Source organism: Molothrus aeneus, chromosome 1, assembly GCF_037042795.1.
Source record: "Molothrus aeneus isolate 106 chromosome 1, BPBGC_Maene_1.0, whole genome shotgun sequence".
NCBI classification, from domain to species: domain Eukaryota; kingdom Metazoa; phylum Chordata; class Aves; order Passeriformes; family Icteridae; genus Molothrus; species Molothrus aeneus.
In genome coordinates, this window is record NC_089646.1 from 116,400,573 (window position 1) to 116,427,949 (window position 27,377).

The 27,377-nt window shown below is 39.4% G+C and overlaps 2 protein-coding genes across 2 annotated transcripts in view; one reads left to right on the forward strand and one right to left on the reverse strand.

The window, feature by feature from the left end:
* CLVS1 (clavesin 1) overlaps positions 1-5,529 on the forward strand; it is a 99,032-nt gene extending 93,503 nt beyond the window's left edge. Inside the window, exon 6 of the mRNA XM_066563442.1 lies at positions 4,279-5,529. Within this exon, the coding sequence (XP_066419539.1) occupies positions 4,279-4,366 (88 nt within the window). The 3' untranslated portion in view covers positions 4,367-5,529. The remainder of the gene's footprint in view (positions 1-4,278) is intronic.
* Positions 5,522-27,377, reverse strand: part of ASPH (aspartate beta-hydroxylase) — a 114,041-nt gene continuing 92,185 nt past the window's right edge. The window contains exons 23-26 of the mRNA XM_066563462.1: positions 22,041-22,176; positions 21,100-21,191; positions 16,318-16,451; positions 5,522-9,729 (exon numbers count right to left, since the gene is read on the reverse strand). Of these exons, the coding sequence (XP_066419559.1) occupies positions 9,579-9,729; positions 16,318-16,451; positions 21,100-21,191; positions 22,041-22,176 (513 nt within the window). The 3' untranslated portion in view covers positions 5,522-9,578. The remainder of the gene's footprint in view (positions 9,730-16,317; positions 16,452-21,099; positions 21,192-22,040; positions 22,177-27,377) is intronic.

A 27,377-nucleotide genomic window follows, 5' to 3' on the forward strand; every position in this document is an offset into this window, starting at 1 on the left:
GATTCGTCTCATCATCAGACATCTATGGTCACTCTGTGCTATAAATGGCAGAGAAATAAACATTCTTGGGGTGCTATTAGTCCTAGGCTCAGTGCTAGAGACAGCATACAGACCCCCCCTAAATAGTGTGTAAATTTGCACGTACCTGGAATGTGACTGCTTTCCTTGAACTAAACATGTGTAGTAGATACACAAATGAAACCAGTTGAAACCAATAGATAGGGTGCTTCTTCCAAATAGTATTTGTCTTATATTAATTTCTATAGCCAAAAAATACAGGGAATCTCAGCACCCAGAGATGAAGGACCATGACTGTGAGAATGATCAACTCCCAGCTGACCCTGAACTTGTGCAGGACCTGCTGCTCCAGCTGGATCCCTGCTAATCCATAGGGGCTGATGGGATTCATCTGAGAATCCTCAAAGAGTTATCTGATGTCACTGCAATGCCTCTCTAGATGATTTTTGAGTGGCCTTGGCGATCTGAAGAAGTCTCAGCTGACTGAAAGCTGGCAAATGTCCCAGTTTTCGAGGAGGGCAAGAAGGAGGAAACTACAGGCCTGTTAGTCTCCCTTCAGTGCCCAGTAGAATCACAGAAAAAAATATTCTGGGCAGTACTTAAAACCACCTGGAGGATAATGCAGTCATTGGTCACATTCAGCGTGGTGATGAGGAAAAAGTCTTGCGTGTCAAACAAGATTTTCTTCTACCACAGAGTAACCCACCTAGTTGATCTAGGAAAGCTAGTTAATGAAATCTTTTTGGAATTCAGCAAAGCTTTTTATGCTGTCTATCACAGTGTCCTTCTTGACAAAATATCCAATACTCAGCTGGATAAACACACCATGTGATGGGTGAGCAACTGGCTCACGGGTCAGGCACAAAGAGTTACAGTGAATGGGGTGACATCAGACTGGCAGCCTGTCACTTGTGGGGTTCTGCAGGGCTCCATCCTCAGCCCTGTGCTCTTCAATAGCTTCCTGAACAAGGTGGATGCAGGACTTGAAGGAATACTTACAACAGTAAATGGGAGGAGCTGCTGACTGCCTTGAAGGCAAGGTGGCTGGGCAGAGAGATGTTGACAAATTAGAGAGATGGGCAATCACCAACCATATGGAGTTCAACAAGGATTCTGCACCTGGCATGGGGCAGCCCTGGTTATGTGAATAGTGTGGGGAACAAGAGCTTGGAGACAAGTGCTGTGGAAAGGGACCTGGGCTCCTGGTTGATGGCAAGCTGAACATGAGTCAGCAGTGCCCTGCAGCCAGGAGGGCCAAGCAAGTCCTGGGGGGCATCAGGCACAGCATCACCAGCCAGGCAAGGGAGGGATTGTCCTGCTCCACTCTGCACTGGGGCAGCCTCATCTCAAGTGCTGTGTACAGTTTTGGGTACCACAATATAAAGCTATTAAGCTATTTTAGAGTGTCCAAAGGAGGAATGAGATGGTGAAGGGACAGGACAGGAAGCCACATGAGGACCAGCTGAGGTCACTTGGTTTTTTATCCTGGAAGAGATGGGGAGACCTCATTGTGGTCTGCAGCATCCTTATGAGGGGAAGTGGAAGAGAAGGTAGTGATATCTTTACTCTCCTAACCAGTCACAGCACCTCAGGAAAGGGCATGAAGGTGAGTCAGGATATTTTGGATATCAGAAGATTTTTCACCCAGAGAGTGATTGGGCACTGGAACAGGCTCCCCAAGGAAGTGGTCACAGCACCAGCCAGACAGAGTTCAAGAAGCATTTGGACAATGCTCTCAGGCACATGGTGTGACTCTTGGGGATGGTCCTGTCTAGGATCAGAAGTTGAACTTGATGATCCTGATGGGTCCTTTCCAACTCAACATATTCTGTGATTCTGTGATTCTACAGTTACTGGTCAGCTGAAAATGCTTTCTGCAGTGTGACCTACTACAAATCATCTTTTCTCTGTCATTAAATAAAGTAAAGCTATAGAATACACTCAGGATGTGTTAGGCCAGTGAAATATATATCTCATGCTAAGGTATTACATTAGATTGTGAGCTGCATAGATTCATATCGTCAAAACCCGACCATTTACATTTTTAATACTTACCATAACTGAAGAATGTGAAAAAAAAATATTTTGGAACCTTTTTCAGAATTGACTGATTTTTTGATTTTCTACATAAAAAGTAAGTTAAAAATAAAACTGGAAACACTTTTCAGCAAAGAAACCCCTGACGTATTTGGAAAATGGAAATCCAAACACAAATTCTTTTTTTGTAGTGTCTTAGGAAAAAACAATGATTGTTCAAACCATGACTGTGCCCTACAGTTAGATATCAGAATTGCTTATTTTAGGATAGTAATCTAAGCAGCTTTTACCAGAAACAGAAAAGAAATTGTTGCTGCAGAGCTTAGTAGATACAAAAATCTCAGTTAGATCCCTCCCCACATTATTCAGAAGGGCTTTTGAATAATATGGCTTTTGGACTTTGGAGGTCAGGTGGGTTACAACACATTTACTCAATGCTCTGGATGTTTTGTTTCTGTGTAAAAAGAAACAGCATAGGACCTGAAAACAGAATTTGGGATTATGTTGCTCCCAAGGTGGTGTGCATCCAAGTACCATTGTGGTGGGGAAACCTGTATCTTGCTGTTACAGAATGCAAGAATTTTTGAGTGTGTAATAAGATGAAAGCAGAGATGATCAGCAGTGATGACAAAAGGAAAAATTTTCAGATTTTTCACAGTTGACTTAGAGCAGAAACTTTCAGCTTGCAGCTGGGAAATGCTGCAAAGGACACACAACTTTTTATATACATTGAAGGGCAGTGGGTCAGACAGAAACAATACACTGGTGATGAGTATTAATCAGGTACTATTTAATAATAATCTTATCTGGTAGTCAAAAAGAAAATAAAAACCTGGTGATGTTGTGATTTCAATCCATTCCATAACAGTTTGAAAGCCACATGATTATTTTTTGCTGCCTCATAGTAGAAATATGTAAATTGCCATTTAGCATAATCTCCCAAATCAGTTGCTTTTCTATATTAAAATGCAACCATAAATCACTATTCATGTCACATATCTGTAAAAAATACGCAGTGAAAACATTTGGGCAAACATAATTTCTTTGAAAATTATGGCATGAAGTCTTCCCATTGAGCACCCAGTTTTGTTATCTTTCTTTGGAGATTTTTTTTTAAATGAAAATTTTTTATTATGCTTTAATGAAAGCTCCAGGCATAAGAATAGGAGTAATTATCATACAAGTTATTCACAGTCACGATATTCAGTCCTGCAGTACCAAAGGATGTAATTTATTAAGGATTCTTATCAAAAGAGAGGTGACATCTAATCTCACAAAATAGCTAAAGCATAAACAAACAATTGGGAACTACAAATGCATCATGTATGGAATGACAGCTACTCCTAATTCTAAAAGCTAACCATGAGAAAACTGGCTCTCTATAACAATACTATGCACTATGTGAATGCCTGGTGTGGATGACTCTATCATCACTTGTGAAAAAGTTCTCTTTCTAAAAGTACCAGATTCACTCAGAGATCTTGCTCATTGTCTCCTCCAAATTGGGAGGCAACTCCTAGCCCAAAACAGAGAAAATGGAGGATAACAAATCTCCATATATAAGGATAAATTAATTAGCTCCTCCTTTCATAGCTCAGCAAGCAAACATTACAGCACACAGACCTCAGAAAATTAAATAGTCTTGAATTTTCCCACAATTTTGATCCCATTCATCTTTTGTTACTGCAAGAAATCATGATGCTCCTCTTTCTCTAATGCTTACTCATTTTTCCCATGTTGGGATTTTTTTAATCCATTAATAAGAAAGTATAAAATATGCTTCCCACCTTGGAGACAGAAATGAATTTTAAATAAAGTTATACTTCAAAGGTGTAGGTAGGGAGATAAACTGCAGGACTGGGCACACCAGAAGCTCCCTCATCATCATATTAACCTCATCTTCTTTATTGGTCTTGGGTACCTCATGAAAGCTCTGCCCTGGAAGCTCTTGAGCATGTTCAGCACTAGGGATAGTAGGTAAGCACTAAATATTTTGAAAGCTAAATAAGCACTAAATATTTTGAGATCTTCAACGACTCCCTTCCCTGCTTGTATTTAAAGGAGTGTTTCCCGAATTCTTTATTCTTTCCACAGAAAAGAATTAAAAAGCCATAAAGATGAGAATGGACTAAAGCAAAGATCATAAAAAGAAGCATGGGGACCCCAGGGAGGTGAGTGAATCAGCAGCAGCCATTACTATCATGTGTGTTTTTCTGCATTCAGGTCCCAGTCTGTGGTGGAAGCCGGCACGCTGAAACACGAAGACCAGGGGGAGAGTGAGAACACCCAGCCACTGCTGGCTCTGGACTGAGCTCTCAGGAGCCCCAGGGAGATCCATGAGCAGACCTCCACCATGGCAGAACCCCACGGAGCACACCACACACAGACACACGCACACACACACGTGTTTCGCTTGATGACAAGTCCTTCGTGTTTCCTGACCAGTAACAAGTGTCACCAGCCAGCTGTCCCCAGGGCTGGTGCTGAACAAGAACTGAGAAACTTCTACTGACACAGTAGTCTGTCCATACACAAAGAATTGGATTTCTGTTTTTTTTTTCTCTTTGACTTGTGACATTAAAATATTGGAAATGGTGGGACTGCATTCTCTGTTTAAAGAAACCAGGGTGTGTTCATAGTGTTTCTGAAGACTCCATCAGGGATGTTCATTTTATAGAAGTGAAGGTTGTAAGAGTTTTAAAGAAAAGCATCTCAAATTTAAACTTTACTCTGTAATCAGCAAGTGTAATCTGGGTTAGAGGGAAAAATCATCAGCATCTATAGAGCACTTGAGTTTTACAGAAGGATTTTGCATTTAAAAAAGAACCCCAGTGCCAGCATAATGCCATTCAACATGACACGTTGTGACTGCCTCATCCATGCAGCTTATACGGGGGTTACATTTCAGTATCTAGCAAAAATTGTTCTCAACTTTTGAAGCCCTTCTAAAACTGCCAGCTAAGTGGAATGAGTTGTGTGAGCAGCAGACACACACAATTTGAAATGCAATTACTTGATTTTAATGATGATTCAAATTTCCACAGGCAACTTAGGAGCCTATAAGACATGTGTGTGTGCATGTGTGTGCACGTGTGAAGGGGCTGGTTCCAGGGAGACATACTGGACAAATTCAGCAGTGATTATTGGTTCAATCCAGATTGTTTCCTTTAGGTCACAACAGCAAATGAAAGCTCTGCAGAACCATTTACCCCCTCCCCTCCTGCAGTCAGGGAAAAGTGTAGCCAGAAAGGTATGCTGATTGCAGATGTGGACCATGCTTATAATGAAAAAGGAAAACTTAGAATTAATTATCCAGTACAAGTATCTGCTAGAAGGAAATGTTAAAGAATAGAAGAACTGAAATGCCAAAGATCAGTTTGTTTTATCTCTGTTTGCTCTAGCTGCAAAGAGAGTACCATCCCTTCATTGAAATGGAAACCAGATTAAAGAAATAAAAGAACAATCATTATAAAATTGCATGTGCAGTGACTTTATTTCTTAAAACGGTTACAATCACTGTACACACTTTAAATCTTCAATTAGATTGCCATATATTGACAATTCACTAGAACAAGCAGCTGGCAATAATATACCAAAGGTAGCAGTGTAAACCATACATAGAAAATGAGATGATAATGGGCACAAGGGTTTTTAATGTGCACTGGAACACCCACTGAATTCTCAAGTGTTAGGCTGAAGTGATGATACAGTTCAAGTGGACATGGCCAGCCCTAAAGGATGGACTAACAAAATACTGCCTTTATCTACAATAACATTTTATGGCTGCACAGGGCAGAAAGGACATCCTGCCAGATCCTATCAACACACCTGGGATTTACCCCCTAGTTTTTGTACAGAATAACCTCGCTCAGACTAATCTCTTACTGCAGCAACATGTCATTGACACAAAGCCTGGCCTCCATGACAGAGAGCCAGCTTTTAAGGCTGTGGATGGTCCCAGCAAGGCAACACAGGAGTGAGAAAAAGAAGCAGAAGCTTGCAGGAACATTAAAAAAATAATATGACTGAGCCCATTTATCTTTGGGGTTTCTTCCATTCCCCCCCCTACCTGACATCATCACCACCTATTACAGGAAACAAGGATGTCAAGGCCTGGTAGCAGCTCCTTTCTCTTCCCTGGGCTCACAGACACTAAAAGGCATTTGGATTTGTCAAAGATAATGTGCTTAAAGCAGAAAGCAAAAACCAAAAGAGACAAAAAAAGATAGACATTTGCTATTATACTGCAGCATTGAGGAAGAATTACTTTGGTTTACAATTTTTCTTTGTTAATACACTTACCCCCACTGCCATTGAATCTTTGTGATGATCTATTACAATCACTATTTATTAAAGTGGGTCTTGACCTGCCCAAGAAGTGCAAATACCACTGAAATCTAGTCCTTGAGGATCAAACCTCACAAAGGATAAATGATTTACTTCCTTTAACTGTGATACGAATAAATACATATGATGCCTTGTATATAACCGTATGAAGCCTGCATTTAACTGTAGGCTCTTACACAGATTCTGTGCAAGCAAGGTAACAACACTCAGGGAGGAGCATGGTCATGAGTACATACTGTGTTACAAACTATATTGCCCTTGTCTGCCATTTCCTTCTGTAAATAAATCTAACAAAAAAAAATGCAAATTGCAATGGATTTCCATTGAAAAAAACACTTCACTTCCTCCCTTGGCATTTCCAATGTTGAAAAGCTTTTCCAAGACAGAATACCACTTGGCAAACAGGAACACCTAAAACAATATGCCAGTAATTCACTGCAGAATTTCTGCTCTATATATCCTCCCCACATACAGAGCTAATCCAGTAACTGTACCTAACAAAATTATCCACTCTCTGCTCCCTTACAGGTGGGCATAGAATAGATTCCCTTCAGTTTTGCAGGAACACCTTGTCTTATTTGAGGCACTTAAGATTTTTTAAATGGCTAATGTATCACTACACAATCTAATAAACAGTGCTGCTCTGGCACACACACATCTTGGGGACATTACTTTTATCTATTTGCCAATTTTATCTATTTGCCAATTGCAATTGGACAAGATAAAGTAGGAGCCTAAAAAAGGAACAATGAAACAATCTGAAGGACGGCATGGATTTTCATAAATAAAGCTCTAAAGCTTTTACCACTCCTTTAGCATTTACTCTGAGCAATAGAAACTAAAATTCAACATTAATAAAAATATTCCTAAATCATCAATTTTGTTTAAGAAGTTCTTGATTTTTTTCTTTACACACACAGTCTTTATTTTAGAGAATTATCTTATAATTTGTACTGCTTGATCACTTCAAAAAGATATAAAATATAGGTTCTGACTTGACAGCTAATGGGATATTTAAAAAATATTTTACTCTTTTATCCCCCACAAAAAGTACCTTATTTCCAGTTTTGCATGATTCTCCAAATGATCTCCAAATGCATTTTTATATTATGGGAAACTTATAAATCTTTAAAGTTTTTCATTATTATTAACTGAGAACTGTTACTTTCTGGTACTTTGTGTATAGTTTCATTATTTTTGATATGGACAACACGTTAAAACCTAATTATCTTAGCTGTCTAAAAGTGACTTTTGAATAGACAGGGTTTATCAGTTTAATATTCAAAAAAGGAAATTAAAGTGCACACTTCCAGAAACTGTACACACTAATTTATGGTGCAGTCACCATGTGTTATATGGCATTAGAAGATTTAATGACCTAGTAAAATACAAGAATCTGAAAAGCATTCAGTTTATGGGAATGCAAAGCTCTTATCTGCAGTTTGCTTCAGCAAATGTGACATTCAGGTCACGATACTACAATGCCATGATGTAGACTCTGCAGTAATAAACCACTGAGTACTACACAAATAAAAACTGTTCCATGTCTTTTGGATGAGAAAGTCAAAGCTGCAGAGAATAAGTAATCTCAGTGCCTCCTTGCTTAGTGTTTGTCACTCACAACCCTCAGTAATGATGCCCAGAGCATCCTAGCACCCCTGTCCACACCCAGCTGGTGCTGTGGCTGAGATAAAGCCAGCCACAAACATCAGCAGTGCAATCTCTGCTCTCTCTCTCCTGTTAGTGTTCTTAGAAGTTAAAAGTGAAGGGTCCTGTACACTCCCAGCTTCCATTAAACAGTACAGACCTAAAAGATCTGCCATCTGCTTAAACATCTAACTAGTTTTCTTTCTTGAAAATAGGCCTTTTTATCATATAGTGAATTCTGTATGGTAAACACAGAGTACACTGTAAACAGTACCGGGATCAGACTACTTCAGCATTATGTCACGCATTTCAAGACAAGGAAAATGGCATGAGGTCAATTATAGGATCATTCTAGCACTCTGCAGGATGCTGGCAGTGGAAGTTAATACAAGGTAATAACTTGAAGGTCTTTGTCTGCTCTGCATTCCAGCAGGAAGCCAAGTTGGACCTTGGCCTTCTGCCCAAAGCACAAGAAATTCTTCATACATTTTTTTTTTTTCTGCTGAACGATCACCCAAGGGCAGCCAAGGAAGAGCCCCTGGAAGGAGGGGCCCCAGACCCTTGGTGGGTAGAGAAAGGATATCACACCAGAAGCTTTTGTAATGATAGGAGAAACAGCAGCTCACCATATAATCCTAAGAATGGTCAAGTACTTCAAAATGTCAGATTTGCTCAGCATTTTCCAAAATCACATTATCAAACTGAAGGCCACCTGCTAACTAAGAGAACTATTCTGTTTTAGAAGAACAAAGTTTCACTAGGCAGCTATTATGCAAGTTTCTGTTTACATTTCCAGGAAGGCAAAAGAAGGCCACACTTGGCAAAAATTAAATTTGTTCATATATAGTGTTTTCCTTCTGCTGATAGCTAGAGACACATTTGTATATATATCACCTTTTAAAAAAATAGTGGTTAATTAAAGGAGATTTGTTCATAATTAAGCTAGAAAAATACAGTTACTCAGGTAGAAAAAGTACAAAACACACATAATCCATTCACATTATCTACAGTGATAACATAGGGACATGTTCTATGCCTAAAGCAGCTAACATCATACCTGCATATTGATTTTCAAAGTCAGTTGTGTTCATATGTTTGGAAATATCTTACATGTTGCTTCCCAGACAGAAGGCCAGGAAATATTCCCTAGATATAAAATCATAAATCATGTGCTTAAACACAGTCAAGCAGGTGACTGACTGACTGGTTTTGTAAAGAAAATACAGGCATGGCAAAAACATCTGCACATTCCTCAGCTTGAAAATCCAGATCTATTGCTTTTTGGCTGACAAAACTTGTGTTTTCAGACTTGCAGCCAGAAAAACAATACACATCAGTGCTGTATCAGTATGAAACAAAACATGGCTTCTTTCTGCTTTTAAACCAAGTCCACTTTGATTGTAGAATGTCATCCTTATCTTTCCTTACCCTTAAAATGCTTGTATACTTTGTATGCTGGATAAATTAATCCTATTTTCATACTCCAAAGGAGTTAATACTCCTCTGCTCCACACATCAGAAGAAAGCCCCTAAATAGCAGGAAGAGTACGCCTCTGTTGAACTGTTAACTCAGGGTGCCACACATCCACAATGAATATCAGGCGGTAACTTTCAGCATCCTGCCATACTTCATGTTCAAAGGAGTCATCAAAAATAAGAACCTTCCCTTCTTCCCAGTCTCTGCAAAACAAAAAAGAACATACTTTAGTGTACTTGAAGGGCCATGGAGCAGGTAAGCTACAGATCAGCTCTGAAGATGCTCTTTGACATGTGAGAAAGATTTAAACAGTACAGATTTCATAGTCAAGATTTCACTGCCTAATCCAGAGAGACTGGAGTATGGGAGCTTTAAAGAAACTACAGAAAGATTAGTCTAATGGACCTTTATATTATTGAGGGATCCTTCCCCCTCATTCTGCACAGTTATGCTCACAAACACATTCAGACATCTATGGTGTATGTTATTTATTATACTTTTAAATACTTGAGTGAATATAGTACTGGTGTGATAATCCACTTTTCTTCATTTCTAATCAGACACATCAGTGATGTACATAAGTGATGGAAACTGAGGGAATGACTAGTAACATGGTCATACAGTTAAAAAATAAATTATTTTAAATCAATTTGCTCTTTCTAAAAATCAGAACAATGCCTTTGGAAGGTCGTGTAGTCCAAGGCTCTGTTCATAGAAGGACTCACTGCAGTCAGATCCAACTTTGAGGTTAGATGAAATATTAAAAATCCACTCGTGAAGAGCCTGAGATATCTGCAACCATGAGCACTCTACCATCTTATTGTGAAAACTCCCTTTTACCTAGATGAAAGTTCCTTCACTGTCACTTGTGTTCATTGCCTCTCATTCTACAACTGCACCTCTCTGAAAAGAGTCTGGCTCCGTCTTCCTCACAGTCACCCCTCAGTAGTTAAGAAGTAACTAGGCTACTCTATGGCCTTCTGGTTTCCAGACTCCAAACCAGTTTGTTGAGTTTCTCCTCCTAATCATCTTATCTTATCCATCCTCCACTGGAGTCCTCCTAGTTTATCAATGACTTTTTTTGTACTAAAATATCCCAAACTGGACACTGTACTCCGGAGGTAGTGTCTTGAATGCAGAAGAGAGAGGAAAAAATTGTACTGCTCAAATTGTTTCCTACAAATTTACTAACACAGTCCAGTACACAGCTAGACTTCATCAATACAAAAGAAGATTATAAGTCATGTTCAACTTGGCCCCTAGGGCCCTTAAGCCCTTTTCTGCAAAGCTGTTTTCTAGGCAGTCATCACCCAGCCACTGCAGCTGCCAGGTGTTTATCTGTTTTCAGCTGCAGGGCTTTGCTTTTGCATTTATTGAACTTCATCACATTTCAGCTGGCAGCTTCTCCAGCCTGCTGAGACCTGGATTCATAATTTTGAAGAGAAGTTGAACACCTGATTATAAACCTCCAGGTGAGACTGGATGAATACCAGTCAAGGTAGCAAGAGTCAAAGGAACATTCCTTCCTAAAGTCACTCTACCATGAACACACATTCAATTTTTTTAACAGGATCCCTCAGGAGCTGAAGCAATCCAAGAGGATGGATGCCCTCAGAGGGAAGGAAGCACTATGAACAGTAAAAATAGTAAAGAAACAAAGGCCTTGCCATCCAAGATGGAAATGCATTACTTAAGCTCATTCTGCTGTATTCATTTACTGAGAAAACAATTTTCTTTTTCAAAAACAGGGTGAAAACCAGGTTCATACTTCCAATTCATCTCCATATTTTTAATTCAGCAAAAGGAAAAAGTAACCATCAAAATTTATGGGGCTGTGCTGTAATGTTCTGAAAAGAAATTGAAATAGATCAATTGAAATAATCAGCTAAACATAATTTCAACAAGAGTAGAGAAACCAGAGAGCATAACATAGTAAAAAAAATTTCACACTGACTTGCACATGCCTTAAAGGCCCAGATAAACAGCGTTTTGCAGGTTTCAGATATGAACATGTGGAGTTTTTTGCTACCACATCAGTTATCTGGTAATGAAAATGTTGTATGTCACACAGACCCTGAGTTACTGGTACTGCACTAAAGTTACGTTGGTTTTATTAAAGTCCATGGCAGTAAACCATTTGCAATGCTAAATGTGGTAAAAAAAATCAAGCAGACTTTGGGTTGTATTATTAGTTTGGTTTGGTGTTTTGGGGTTGGTTTTTTTTGGGGGGGTTTTCTTCTGGGGTTTTTTGGAGTTTTTTTGGGGAGGTTGATTTTGGGTGGATTTGAGTAGGGTTTTTCTGGGAGGTGGCACCAGGGGTGTTTGGTGGGGAGGGTTGGGGGATTTGGCTTTGCTTTGTTTGGAGCAATTGATATCTGGTCTTGTTTTTCTTGTTGGGGGAGTAGCTGGGTTTTCCATTGGTTTAGGGTTTTTTTTTCTGGGTTTTTTTTTTTTCTTTTTCTTTTTTTTTTTTTTTTTAATTAAATCAAGCCTGAAAAGAACTGCTCTAAATAGCCTGAAAGTGCAACTCAGTTAAGGACAATAAAAACCCAGGCACCCAGATGAAGTAGCTTCAAAGGTTAAAACCCGGGATCTATAATTTGCATCATAATGGGATCGGCTGTTTTGCACAACAAAGAAAAAGTCATAAAGCTGACGGGACTATTAGCCCCTTTTGAAAAGGCTACAAACCCCACCATTAGCATGCAAATAAATATTTTCTAGAAGCCTGATGGTGTGAGAAACACTTCTCAGTGGTAACACAGGGACCATATTGTTCGGGTCTGGTGCTGAGCCACTTTGGGGTAGTTTCCAGATAATTCTCCATATCAGCTCTAGTGTCACCTGTTAAAGGTGAGATCTCAGACTGGCTTCTGCACAATGGCTCTAGCTTCACCTTCATTTCAAGATAAGGTTACCTTCCTTGATAGCAATGTTGGATTATGATAATTGGATATTATTTACCTACAACTTTTGTGCATTGTACCCTGCACTTTACAGAGCTGGGACTTAAAAATGGCCAAGTGACCTAAAATTATCAATGCTATACAGAACAAGAAACATAGAATCGTAATAGTTTGTGTTGAAAAAATCTTTAAAGGCAAAACCTGCAATGAGCAGTAACGTCTTCATCAGGCTGCTCAAAGCCCTGTCCAGCCTGATCTTGAATGTTTCCAGGGATGGAACATCTATAATTCCTATGGGTGACCTGTTTCTGTGTCTCACTACCATCTCTATAAAACACTTCTCCCTTATATATAATCTAAACCGACCCTCTTTAAGTTTAAAAGCACTACCCCTTGTCTTGTTGCAATCTATCTGATACAAACTGTCCCAATCTTTCCTAAAAGCTCCCTTCAAGTACTTAAAGGCTATCATGAGGTCTCTCTGGACCCTTTTCTTCTCAAAGCCAAACAACCCCAGCTCTCTCAGCCTTTCCTCATAGAAGAATGTTTCATCCCTCTGATCATCTTTGAGGCCCTCAACTGCAAGATACACCAACTCCAAACAGATGCAAAAAGCTCATCTGTAAATGAAGGAGTAAAACAGCACTAGACAGTGCTGATTTGCCTGTCCATCAAACGATGAGTTCCATTGTAACACTCTAAACAACCATGCTGGGTGGTGTTGTGTCACAGACATATTTTATGAAAAATCCTTTCCTTAGGATTTTTCCTCCTGAGAAACTGAGAAGCCTCAGGAACAAAATGTAAACAATGGTTATCTGCTGCTGTGCAATGCAACAGGTGGATCTGTGATTGGTCTCATAGAGTTGTTTCTAATTAATGGCCAATCACAGTGAGCTGGCTCAGACAGAGAGTCCAAGCCACAAGCCTTTGTTATCATTCCTTCTTATTCTATTCTTAGCTAGCCTTCTGATGAAATCCTCTATTCTATTCTTTTAGTATAGTTTTAATATAATATATATCATAAAATAATAAATCAAGCCTTCTGAAACATGGAGTCAGATCCTTGTCTCTTCCCTTATCCCAAGACCCCTGTGAACACAGTCACAGTGTCAGAACCCAGGAAATTCCTCTGGCTGCCCTGGAGGACTCAAGACCCTGACAGGCATGGAGTTAAAAACACCTGTGCCTTTGATTTTAGCCACTGGAAAAAATGGCTAATTACCAACTTTGTATGAAGATCTACCAGCCACAAGAGTTTGAATAGAATGTTAGTGAGTTTATCACAGGGTGAAATGTAGAATTTTGGGGTTTTTAGAATGGGGGTTCAGGAGGCAAGATGGAGGAATCTGGGCGTGTCCTGCATTGCTCCTTCTTCTTCTTGGCCTCCATCTTCTGCTGTGATGGTGACACTTCTGGATTGGTTTAGGGTAGAGACAAACTGTCTAACATAGGTGATAGGTATTGGAAAATTATTGTAAATAAAGTACATGTAGTTTTTAGTATAAAAGATAACACTGCCCCGAGGGCAGACAGTGTGCCTCAGCCCAACCTGCCAGACAGACCTCAGTGGGTCAGAGAAAGAATGTTATAGACAACAAATAATAAACAACCTTGAGAATAAGAACAGAAGAATCTTGACTCCTTCTTCGGCTGCTGGGCTGGGAAAAGAGACTCTCTAACACATCTCGGGGTCATCATGACCACAGAGACCCCCGAGAGGGTGGCACAGAGGTAACCAAGCATGAAATTCTCATTGTTTCTGTTCTCTCTCTCACAGACCCAGCAGTGGCACAGGAGGCCAGAAAAGCCATGATGGTAATCTTCCTCTCCCAGCCAGCTCTCCTACTGGAAACCACCAGTTTACCACTGCTCTGAAGCACCACAGGGAAAGGAATGGAAATTGCTCAAGCTAAGTCTTCCTCCTGGCACCATTCCCTCTGCCAGTAGTTCAGACACCCCCTCTGCCACAGGGGAAGGATATGTAAAAGCCCTTTCACTGCCAGCAGCTGACACACTTTGAGTGCTTCCAGGGAAAATCTCGCCCTTGTTTCTGAGTGTACAGCTCTTGCTGTAAGCAATTGATCTTAACACATTTCAGCAGAAGTTGTAGTCAGCTCTTGAGTGCTTTATGTGTTAAATGAATATGTCTGATGCATAAGACTGACCCAGGTTCTGGAACCTGGACACTGACATGCTCTACGTTCTGTCTGCAGCAACAGGCATTTTTCTGCTCTTGACTTTGAGGGAGTGTGTCTACCAAGGAGGTTGTTAAATTCTTTCTCCACAGGATTATCCCTTCTGTCCAGGTTAAAACAAAGAAGGGTGGCAGCCTTATAACAGGTGGTGAGCTGTGGACACCTGCTCTCTTGGCAGCAGAGCAAAACCACTATTTTGTTCACACTAGCTACTAAACAGCCATGAAATGGTAATGCCTTGCAGTCACCACCAATCTGAATTCACATTAATGTCCTAAAGTGGAAAGACTCCATGCCTCTATATCAGTCTTCTAGGGCAATTAGCTACGTCCCCCTCCACCCAACTTGATTTGGATATTGGACTGGATGCTGGAAAAAAATGTCTGTCACTTTCTAGATGTAGGTAGTGTAGGTTGTAACACTGACTATAAGCTACATGTTGGCAGGAGAGTATAGCAACAACACTTTTTGTTGCTAACAGCTGGATAGTTCTATCCTCAAAAATTCCAAAGATTTCCGGTTGTGGTTGTTTTCAAATGTTATTAAAAAAACCTCCTTTGCTATGTATTGCAGTCATGCAGACAGGAGTAGCATTTCCTTTCTCAATATCAAATTAATTATATTTCTACCATTAATTATATTATTACATTGAAAATAACTCAAAATTAGCACTTGTAGCCTTCAGAAGCTGCACAATCTTTCAAAATATATGTACAGATATTAAGAATCAGATATTAATTAAACTATTATATTAATTAATATATTAATCAAAATATATGTAAAGATATTAATACTTCTCTTAAGTCCAGACAAATTTAGCCTGCAAGCAATAAGCAATAAAGTTAACACTACATTTTTCTTTCTGTGTTTAATAACATAATACAAAAAACTTAGCATTTTCCCAGCTTTCTAAGGGGAGCATATGCCCTGATTGTAAATGTATAAGCTATTGCATTTAATTTCATTTGGACTGAGCAAACAGAGATAAAACTGACTTGAAATTCAGTACAATTTTTCCCTCATGGGTAAGAAACTTCCCTTGAAGTACACTTTAAAATAAAATTGCCACCTGAGTAATTCATTGGGCCTAAAACTTCACAGATGTCTTCATCCTGAGATCAACTTCAATTGGAATATTTTAACTGAATTATAACAAATAATACAAACTGAAAAGGAGGCTTCTTCTGGAAGTACCATGGTATTCTGTCACAGCAGTGAAAATGTAGTTGTATCTTAGTCAGCTTCTGCCAAAGCAGCAACTAATTCTATGTCTCTCCAAAATCAAAATAACTACGGGAACTCTGTTGGCAGCATTGTAAAGCCAACTCTGTAGGTTGGCATTGTAAAAGTAAACAGAGACCCCATTGACCAAACCCACCGTTATTTCCATGCCATAGCAAGGAAGAACAGGTTTGTCTCAAAAGGTTCCCCTGACACTGTTTCAGAATTGATATTTATAAGTTTTTACCATGAGTCAGAGTGCGAATTGCCTGTTTAATGAGATATATTACACATCCTGGTCATCAAAACAATCCCTTTTTTTCTTTTTTTTTAACTACATGCAGTCCCATCCCTTCTTCAGCCTTGAGGAAAGTGGGAAAAAAAACCCCAAAAAAACAACCAAGAAAGCAAGCAAGGCCCTTCCTCCCAAAACAGTAAAAAAAACCCCCCAATATTGGAACCATACCTGTGCTCTTGGGCACACCGTATTCTGCAGCCTTCCTTAGGGATCACCAAGCCCAAATGCATCCTCAGCCGACAATTGGTGGGCCCTGTGTGGGGCCAGACATGAGTCCCTGGGTGCATGATAGAATATTTGATCTGCAAGAAGAGAAAGGCACATTTTTTAACACATTTCACTTCACAACCATGCTGCAGAGAGTCAGGACTTCATTTAGTCTCATCCTTGGTGATGGGTGAAAAGTGTAATGCCATCTTTTGTTTGAGTTTCAGCAGCAGTTCTCATATCCTAAAGGCATTTAATACTACAAAACATATGTCTTGTGGTGTGTGTGTGAAACCGTTTGTGTGTGAAAGTACACAGTTTTAATTTTTACTTAAAATAACCAGTGTTCACATTTCAGGCTGAAAATAATTATCTTATTCCTACAGTCAGAAAAACACCTTTTTTCCTATGAAGAGATTTAAAAGGATGCACAATAGGAGACACAAGTCTGTGTTCATCAGACTGGCCAGCCCCTCTCAGATGACATGTCTGTGGAGGTCACTGTCAGCCTTGGCTGTAGCAAGCCTGAGAAGGTGGAGCTCAAGATCACGAGAGGATGGAGAAAGTAAAAAAGCAGAATTACTACCCACAGTTCAGGAGAGCAGATTTGGTCTTGCTCAGGGATCTGCTGGGAAAAATCCCATGAGAGAAGAGGGTCTAGGACAGCTGGTTGATTTTTAAGTAGCACCTTGTCCAAAGTCAATAATTCCTATGTGCAGGAAGCAAGGCAACCAGAAAAAAACAAAACACAAAAAGGAAGCATACAGGAAGTGGAAGCAGGGTCAGGTTACCCAGGAAGACTGTAGAGATACTCTCTGCAAGGGCAGGGATGAGGCTGGGAAAGTCAAAGCTCTCCTGGTGCTGAATCTGGAGATAGAACTGAAGGATAACAGGAGAGATTCCTACAAATATCTCAGCAATAAAAGGAAGTCTATAGAAAACATGCCCACCTACTTAACATGACAGAATATCTGACGACAAAGGACATGGAAAAGGCTGAGGCACTACATGTCTTCTTTGCCTCAATCTTTATTGGTCTGATTGACTTTCAGGAGTTGCAGGCACCTGAGACCAGTGAAACAGAACACTGGAGCACTGATGATTGATCTTCTGTGGATCAGGTTAGGGAACATTTAAACAAACCCAGCAATCTGGTTCATGGGTCCTGATGGGATCCATCCATGAGGCCTGAGGGAAATGGATTATGTGAATCCATACATAATCCATGCAGTCTTTGAAAGGTCACTGCTACCAGCAGAGGTCCCCTGGTAGAAAGGAAATGTTGCTATCTTCAAGAGGACAAGTAGGATGGTCTGAAGAGCTACTGTCTAGTCAGCCTCACCTCAGCCAAAGGTGATGGAACAAGAAATCCTGGAAACAATTTTCAAACACATGAAGGAAAAGAATACCTGGGTGTAGCCAGTATGGGTTTATGAAGGGGATTCTGTACTTTACCAGCTTTCTGTGGTGAGGTTTCTAGCTTGGTGGATATTGTTTATCTCAACACTAAGTATTTGAACAGTCTGCCATAAGCATCCTAATCAACAAAGTGAGGAAATAGAGTCTAGATAAGTTCCCAGTGAAGAGGATTGAAACCTGGCATTTAAGCCAGGCTCAACAAGTTATGATCAGAGGCACAAAGTCCAGCTGAAGGCCACTCATCAGAGGTGCATCCCAGGGCTCAGTATTGAGTCCAGCACTGTTTAAGAGCTTCACATTGACTCAGAAGATGGGACAGAGTGCATCCCCCTCAGTAAGTTTGCAGATGATAGAAAATTGAATAGGAATGGCCAATACACTACTTTTTTTTTTTTTTTTTCCTGCCTTTCATAAAGACTTTGGCAGGATGGAGAAAGGAGGAAACACTTAATCTTAAAATATTTGACAAAAGGCAGCATAAAATTCTGCACTAGGGAGGCATGCACCAATACAGGCTGATGGACAACTGTCTGGAAAGCAACTTTCTAGAAAGAGACTGTGGGGTCCTCAGAGGGGGGCCCTCAAAGGGTCCTCACAGTGCCCAAATTAAACAGGAGCCAGCATTGCAGCAAAGCCACCAACAGCTTCCAGGGCTGCATTATGGAGAGCTCTGGCAGCCCACTAAAGGAGGTTATCCTTCCCCTAAGAGTTCATGAGATGTCTTAAATGTTGGACAGTTCTGTGCTACCTACTGTGAGGGAAAACATGGACACACTGGAGCAGGTGAAGGGTATAAAGGGGATTAAGGGATGGGAGAATCTAACATACAAGGGGGACTGTTGGGGTAGTTGGGACTGTTCAGCCTGGAGAACATAAGGTTCAAGGAAGGATCTTATCGATGCATTTAAATACCTGATGAGAGGAGTGAAGAAAGCAGAGGCAGGCTCTTCTCAATGGCATCCAGGGAAAGGCAAAGAGGCAATGGACACAGATTGAAACACAGCAAATGCCATTTAAGCATAAGGAAACACTTTTTTTACTGTACACAGGAACAGGTTGCCCAGAGAGGCTGTAGAGTGTCAATCCTCAGGGGCATTCAAACCCTGGCTGGACACAGCAACATGCTCTAATTCATCATACTTTAAGCAAGGGTAATCTCCACAGGTCCCTTTTCACCTCGACCTTTTTGATTCATTCTATGACAACTCAGGGCACAGGAAGCATGAATAATGCATTACAGTGATGAGAAGCACCTTTTCAAGTGAGAAATCTGCACATTTGGCTGGGACAGAGTAGTTTCGGTAAATCTTGCAGATTAAGGTGTTACATGCTCTTCAACTGTTAACAAAACCAGCAGAAGACAGCGTATGCCTCTTTTCTGAGGGGTTTTTTTTGTGCCTCTAAGCTGAGGTTTCAGCTTACTGGCAATTTCTTATGACAGCAAGTGATGAGCTCCAGTGGCTGTGGTGAACACAGATCCTCCCACCCAACTCTGCTACCTGTGATGTGTTAGACCCTGACACAATGCAAACAACTGGTGATGCAGGATGCTTACTAATATCTGAGCTAAACAATTTCTGTAATGCCAATATGCCAGCACTGAACATTGATTGCTGTCATGTACGTGATCTGCCCTTGCAGATCAGTCTGGATATGTCTGTGAATTATATTTGCCTGCTCAAATGCTCAAGTGCTAGAGGTAAATTGTTCTAAACTACCAATGAGTTGTACTATGGCTGCAATGTAAGAAATGTTCAGAATTAAAACTAGCTGTGATACTTTTAGTTTACTGCTATTTTTAAGAAGAATGTTACAATTTTGATCACTTCCTACTGTTCTAGACAGTGTCTTAGCAGCACTGAACAGGTAGTTCATTATTCTACATTTCATTTATCTTGGTCACCGCATGAAGTGACCAAAGCACCCAAAAAGTCTATTCACCACAGAATTCCTTATTTCCTGATTGTGTTTGTTCCCATTGCTTAGTGGTGCTTCCATATGTGACTAGGAATCAGCTGATATTTTAAGTTTATTTTAGCAGCAACATCTGAGTCATGGCTGGCATAAAACTAAAATTGCCCTAGGCATTTCATGATAGTGGATGCAAAACTTTTTTAGACTTCTAAAAAAAAGCATGACTTTTCAGATTATTTTACATTTATATGTTCAAAACATGTGACTACAGCTACAGCTGTAAATATACAACATCTCTGCAAATCATATCATGGAGATAACATGTAGGGCACCAAGAAATTACGAACAAAACAGTAGCTCTCCAAGAGAATCTGCTCTCAGGGACAGATCCACTGGCTCTGGATGTGACTGAGAGCAGTTTCCTCATAGCCACATTGAGTGTGATGAGTTCTAATCAGTTATATTCACTATAACCTGCCTTTGCAACCAGTCCATGGAACAACAGCTTTGTTCATTCCCACAGCAGTAGCCACCCAGTGCAGTTCTGCGCATCAAAAGCAAGGGACTGGTCAAAAAAATGAACACATACACTCAAGGGTCTGAATTAGGGCTACATTAGCACTGTGCTTTTCAACTTTTGCATCCTTAATTTTGCCATGTGAAGAATATTCTCACATAGTCGTTGTAGACAAAATATAATAACTTGGAAAAAATGAAAACTTATGTCCTACAAAACCAATGCATGTGCATTGACTTATACAGGTCTACTGCATGATTAAGTGAGGTTTACTGATAACTGAATAGTCATTGTAGGCACGTGATGTTGTGCTGTTGGCACCCACACTCATGGATGTAAAATTTCTTTCCTTCACCTTCAGGAAAGAAGCATCTGGCAGCACTATTTGGCTTCCACAAGGTGATCCTCCCTCCGGCTAATGCAGCCAGGTTGGGGTAGACAGGTGAAATTTATCACAGTGAGAATGTGGCTCCCTAAATTAGTCATGTGAAGTTAGGTTCAGATCAGAAAATAAAGCTCAGGTTAGAAAGGACCTAATCCAACCTCCTGCTCAAAGGAGGTTAGGCTATGGGTCAGATCAGGTCACTTCAGGCTGAGGCTTAGTAAGGCTTTACTTATTGGACCCATGGCAAATAACTACTTACCTACCATGAGCTCCCAGGAAACATAAGGTAAAATGGCTCAACTAAAGAGTCCACAGAAAGGCTTCAGCTAACATATTTCACCTGGTATTTGTTGACAGTTAAAATATTTTTATTGTTAAGTTTATTGCGTGCTTGAGGCATCATTAAATATACCAAAATTGTGCATTCCTCTATACATGTCCCTCTATTCCTCAAAATCACCTGCTCCCACCATTATGAATTTGCAAAATGAAGAAGTTTGCCAGGTACCTGCCCTCTTCTGCAGCCAGTAGCTTCTGGGAATCTTTCCAATAAAGCACACGTTTTCGGAACACTTTTACAAGCATTCTCATTTTTTCTTCCTAGTGAAAATAATGGATAGAGCATTGGTAAGAGCAATGAATGAACATTTACATTTTCTGCTTTGCAGAAGAGCAACAAAGCTGCAAAAGACCTGACACTGAGAGACAGGTAAATATTACTGTTCTCATTTTAGGACTATGCAAGCTAAGTAACTCCAAGTTGTAATTTCATAGCAGCCTACACATTTTACTTTTACATTATTTGTGAACACCAGGCTTTCTACCATTTAAAAAGTGTTATTTTAAATGTATAATCACTAGTGTGGATGCATAGGAAAAAAAAAGATTTAAAATTCCCCCAGTATCATAAAATTTAAACACCAGATTATATTTTGATATAAATTTGCTTTTAATATTTTATTTTACAATACTCTTTCATATGTGGAGTTTTATAAGAATTTAAGGTCATTCCAAGAGTTTGGCCTCCCAGTGCACAGCTCAGGGGCAGGGCAGCAGGCATAATAAAGTCATATTCTTTTGCTCACACTGTTTCTGAATGACAGAGCTCCCCTAGCTGGCAACCCAGAAGTGAGGATGTGCCTTCTCCCAGGTCCCCATCTTCCCTCAGGCTTACCCTGTACTATGCATTATGCCAGAAGAGGAGTGCACTCATTGAGCAGTTACCATACTCAAGGGACCCTTAGAGGTATTTGGAGACAACATGGTTTAGAATGAAGAACTCCTGCTCATGGTCACAGGGATCCCAAACACTGTTCTATCAATTCCCTTCCTCTGTACATACTGATCACAAAAACAGTTTTAGAAAAAGTTGTGTTGATACTTCTTACTAAACTATGTTAATCTGAGATGATCAAATTGAGGAGAGAGAAGAAATACAGAATGTTTTACCTTGTTGCCATAAGGTAAACTGGCTCCAGTCTCCTTTTTCCCGTAGGTTCTCATCTTCAGGCAGGAAGAGGCTTCGTTTCTTATCCATCACAGCAAGACCCTCATCCCGAATGAGCTTCCAGTTTTTCTCTAAGGACTGTTGTGAGAGACCTGTTACTGCACTGAGAAATTACTGTGTTTGGCTTTAGTACCATTCTTATTTCTTCCTGCCATTATTAGCTTTTTTATATATTTAAAAGCAATAAAAGAAAGTGTTTGCCATTATTATCAAGTTGCTTTAAATTCTGTTCCCTTCTGACATGTTAAGGCAGGAAAAATAACTTTCACACTCTTCAGATTCAATTACATTGGGATTGTAAGATTTCAACAATAGCCAGCTTCTTTGCAGACCAGGCCTAACTTTGACTTGCTTTTTCATGAGCCTAAGGGCTCTTTAAGTGATCATTTGGTATTGCAAGCTAAATATATTGATCTTCCTAAATGCTGTGCATGTGACCCTGGATTCATTCCTGCAACTGTTAAAGCACTTACATAACCTGGAACTCCAGGTGTAGGCAGAATATTACAGGCCAAAGAGGCCAAATTTAAACACACCAATTGAGTTGAAGTTTATGATTGAAAGCCTTCAAAAAGTCTTGCTGAAATTCACTTGCATAGGTTGATGCTATTGCAAAAGTCATATACAACTTGAAATGCCAGGTGATCATTTATGGACACAATGATTGAGAATGTGTGAGCTGCCTGACACTTCATACATACAAACCCACAAAATAGTAGAATTAAAATTTCTGTTCTCTGCTGCCTTAGGACATTATATTTAGAGAAATCAGATAGCTTAGAAAACCTTTTATTCTACCAATAATAAGTAATTTTAATGTTATAGCAATATAAATGGAAAACCCACAGTATAACAATGGATCTGGATAAAAGTAACTTCAATTTCCCAGCAGCTTACTTTTTTCACTAAACCTTATTTTGGGTGAATAGTTTTCATTACTCCTTTGTGCTCTTGAACAATGCATTTCTGTAAGACATTTTCAATCCATTTCACACTGAAATAAGCTATGGTATGTTCCCACACTACCTCCTTATATGAAGAGTAAAAGGTGATATAGCTAGAGCCCCCTAGCTATAAACTTCATATGTTTATTAGCCATCCTCATGTAAAATAAAGAGTTACATTTTCCACTTGAGTTTTTTTTACTTAAAGGAAAAGTTGTTCTGACAAAATTGGTTTGTATTGCTAGATCATAAATGGCTCAACAAAGCAAACTTTGCCTAGAACACGTTATCTATAATACAGCTATTTTCTCCCACTAGAACAATTTTAGCTAGGCTAAAATGTATGAAAATATCTATTTCAATTCTGTTATTACAGTAATTTCTACCATAACAAATTGGTTTTTTTCTCTCAGCTATCAAAAAATGGAGAAGAACACTTATTTTTCCTAGTGTATTCATGTTATTCTCCCTCACTGATGGTTTCTATAACACTCATTTAACAGCTAGCATTAAGTAAAATTGCAAAGACTTGTTTTAGAGTTGTTTGGTATTTTTTTTTTTTATAAAATATCTTTGGAAAACTGACTTTTCCAAAATGTAGGGTACAAAAAAAGATTGAAAATTTCCACCTAATCAGAGATGTATGTGAGAACAGTGCTGCTACTTATTCAGCACTATCCTATCTACAAAAGGAAATGCCAGCTTGAGAACCTGGTTTTGCACTGGCTGGAGAAGAAAAAGAAAAGAATAACCTACACTCACACCAGCCTCAATTTAAAGTGATATAGAGCAACAAAGCTGGAAAAGGTTCAAAGATATTCCAAGTTCTTCTGTGCTTCCTCAAACTCCTCCTACTTCCTCAGCTGAAAAAAGGTAAGAGGGAGCGTTCATCCACGCAGACAAGACAACACATGAAGAGCACTGGTGGTCCAAGGCATTGTAGGCAGCAGCTGCTCTGTCACCTCTGCTCTCTGTCAAGTGCCACAGGTTGAAGGTTAACCTATAAAGGTGAGTGTTTGTCCTTGTGTTTAAAGGCTCCCTCCCCAACATGTTAGATACATATTTATTTGAATACATCTCATCAATTTTGAGATGTTAAAATCCTCAATGAGGATGCTAAATCCTTAATGGTTGTAGACATAAATTGCTCACATATCAATAGGGTTTCTGTCCTGAAAACACAGACCCCCATCTGTAAAACACAGACAGTGCTTTATAATGACCAACAGACAAGTCTTGGGAGAAATAAAATGGGGAGTTCAAACACTACCCAGCCTTGGTCTCCCTGATACTACAGACTCTCAGGGATATCTTGAACAGTAAGAACATGAGAAAACATTCAAGCATGTTTAAGTCCAGGACTTGGACTGACAGCTCCTGATCTAAGAGTTGGTATCTGCAGGAAAAATGTTAAATGTACTTATGCCTCCATGATATGCAAAGATTCAAGCTCCAGGTTAGAGCAAAACATTAATATTATATTTGGTGCAGTATCCTGAATACAACTGAAAAATCAGGAGTCAACAAGCACTGGGAGCATATGTACTTGTTTGCTAGCAGCTGATTCCCATAAACCTCCATATGGCTTTTTAAATACAGTTTCTAATAACAATTGAAGTTTACAGTTGCTGTACATCTGGCAATAATGTAGATTTTATTTAAATAGGGATTGTTTAATATGGGAGGTTTTTATGTGAGACTATTACATTGAAAATATCCTTACTCTGTTCTGTCAAACCCTTTCAAAGCATGGTTATAAATGACACAGGAAGAGATTAAGAGGTGGCTACCCATCCTGTGAGGCATAACTACTGACCACACATCCATTTTAATTCACTGAACTATAAAATAAGATCGTGGCAAAGAGTTTAATGTACTTCACTTTGTTCCTGAAACAGAATAGGAAAGCATTCACCATCAGTTACCACATCTCCACTGGGTAATGCTGGTAACCTCCAAGCAAGGGGCAGTGTTTTAAACTGTTCAAAATAGATTCCTTGCACCCATACAATCACTCACAGAGCTTAAACATCAGCACTTGTATGCATCATCTTTGCTCTTTCCAACACAAGGCTCCCCTTAAAGCATCCAACCACACTTTAAATACATATTTTAATTTAATTTCTCCCTTAGCTATGAATGTTTAGCTACTATTACCTAAACCATTAAGGCACAGCTGTCAACCTATGGAAAACTATAAAGATATGTTTTGTTGCCAATACTTTCATTGTCTTTCTGCACTTTTCTTGATGCACTTGAAAATTTATATAATAAAATCTAAGACATCAGAGAAAAGCAACAATACAAGATCTACTTTAATCCATCAGTAACTTGTAGTAAATTATTGGCAAAGCATTATCTGGGACCTTTCCAAATGTCAAAGGACACAACATGCAGAAAGGACAAAGTTAATTAAGTGATTGCCTACATAATCATTTCAGACCAGTGGAAAGTCTCTAGGATCCAACACCATTGTATCTCTTTTATTATTTTTTTAAATGAGCACCAGAATAGAATAATGCTATTAATGAGCTTCTGCAGAAGGTACTGGAGAAAGATGCGATGACTCAGTAAGACTGGCTGAGGAAAAGCTAAGCATTCCAAGGGAAAAGGATGGGCTTTCAAAGATGAAAGTAAGGTTTCCTTTCAACTGAGGTCAAAAGAGGAAGACAGTTTCTTGAATTCTCAGATCCAAAGGCCTAAAATGCCTGTAAATCAGAAACATTAGTAGAACATCTCTACATAAATCACTCACCACACCCTTCCTAATATAAAGGTTTACATTTTCTTCTCCCTGAGAAATCAGGTGCCTCTCCCCAGTCTTTGAAGGAAAAACATTAAGCCTCAGTGAGCTGCAGAGAGATTCAAAACTCCACTTCAGCACAGTTCCACTAATTAAGGTCTACAATGTTCTGATAAGTGTTACTGAGATATTCTCAGTCTTCCCTGCCTCCCCCCACAAAAAAAATCCAACCCAAAACCCTCTTCCTTAAGACATCCAAGCAAGCACGTAATTTTAAAAGAGATAAAGTAGGAGATTGTCTTTTTTCAACCTTACTCATCAGGAAATTAAGCATCAGGACCCATTTTTTAAGTAAAGCAGTAGGACAGTTAACACCAGAAAAGGAGACATGCCATGTTTACACAGTTATTTAGCATTGTAAAAATGAATCATCCTGTGGAAATACCCTTTTTTTCACTTGCAAACAAAGCCACTAGCATGGACAGTATGTCTCAATCTGTATGATTACAGCTAGTTAAGCTGAATTCCCCTCAGAAGGAAATTATTTAACTGAGAATACTGCAAAAAGATAATTTTCTCTTTAGGGCTTTCTAGGGAAGAAGCAAGACAGTGTCAAAATTCACATCTCCATCTCTAGGTCTAAGAAACTAGATGACCCTTTATAAGAAAATCAAACCAGGACTGTGCTGTAAGATGCCACTGACCACAGCTGTGCTGGTTAATGGAATGAACCAGAGGGAGTTCAGCCTTACTACTGCCCCAGCCCCAGATAAATGCTCAGTTAGCATTATTAAGACACCAAGCAATTGAAAATAGTTCATTCCCATTTAACAAGCAGTGAAAGTCAGAGAGAAGGTCAGGGCCTCCAGTGCTGTCTACAGTATATATCAGTGTGCACAGCATATATCAATGTATACAGTATATATCCATATTGAATTGTATCATGGTGATTTGGAAGCATTTCCCACATTTCCCACACAGACAGAAGAGGAATGTAATGAAATGAAGCAGTAGGAACTAACTGTTGATTGGTTTCTACTTTGTGAGAAGGGGAAATAATTTTTTTTTAACTAAACCATGTACAGAAGTTGGAGTACTTCAGAAATTAGAAAACTAATGTCATCAATAGTTTTTTGCTGCTTCCTGAAGAATACTACCTCTAGTCTTGCTTGCTTGCTTACAGCATTGCATGCAATTAGAATTGAACCTGCTTTCTTTCAAAACTTCAAGTTCTCGAGTTACAAAAAACACAACAATACAAATATTTGTCCTGATGCATATAACTACATTTTGGCTTTATACTTTAAACTGTGAGTGCTGTTTTAAAGATCTTACTGCTGCCTGTACAAGTAATTTACCAGTGACAATTAAATTTAGATTCACTGACATATTGCTAATAAAACAGCTAAAACATGTACTACCAAATGATTGGAATGAAAAGGTATTCTTGAATTCCAGAGAGGCAGTTGTACTGTGGAGGTCGGGGTGAATTTTTATCCTTGCTGGTTTTCTGAGCAGCTCTTCTAGAAGCCACTCAAGATGCTGATCCAGACCAAGGCCTTCATATATCGCCTGATTCACCTGAAAAAAAC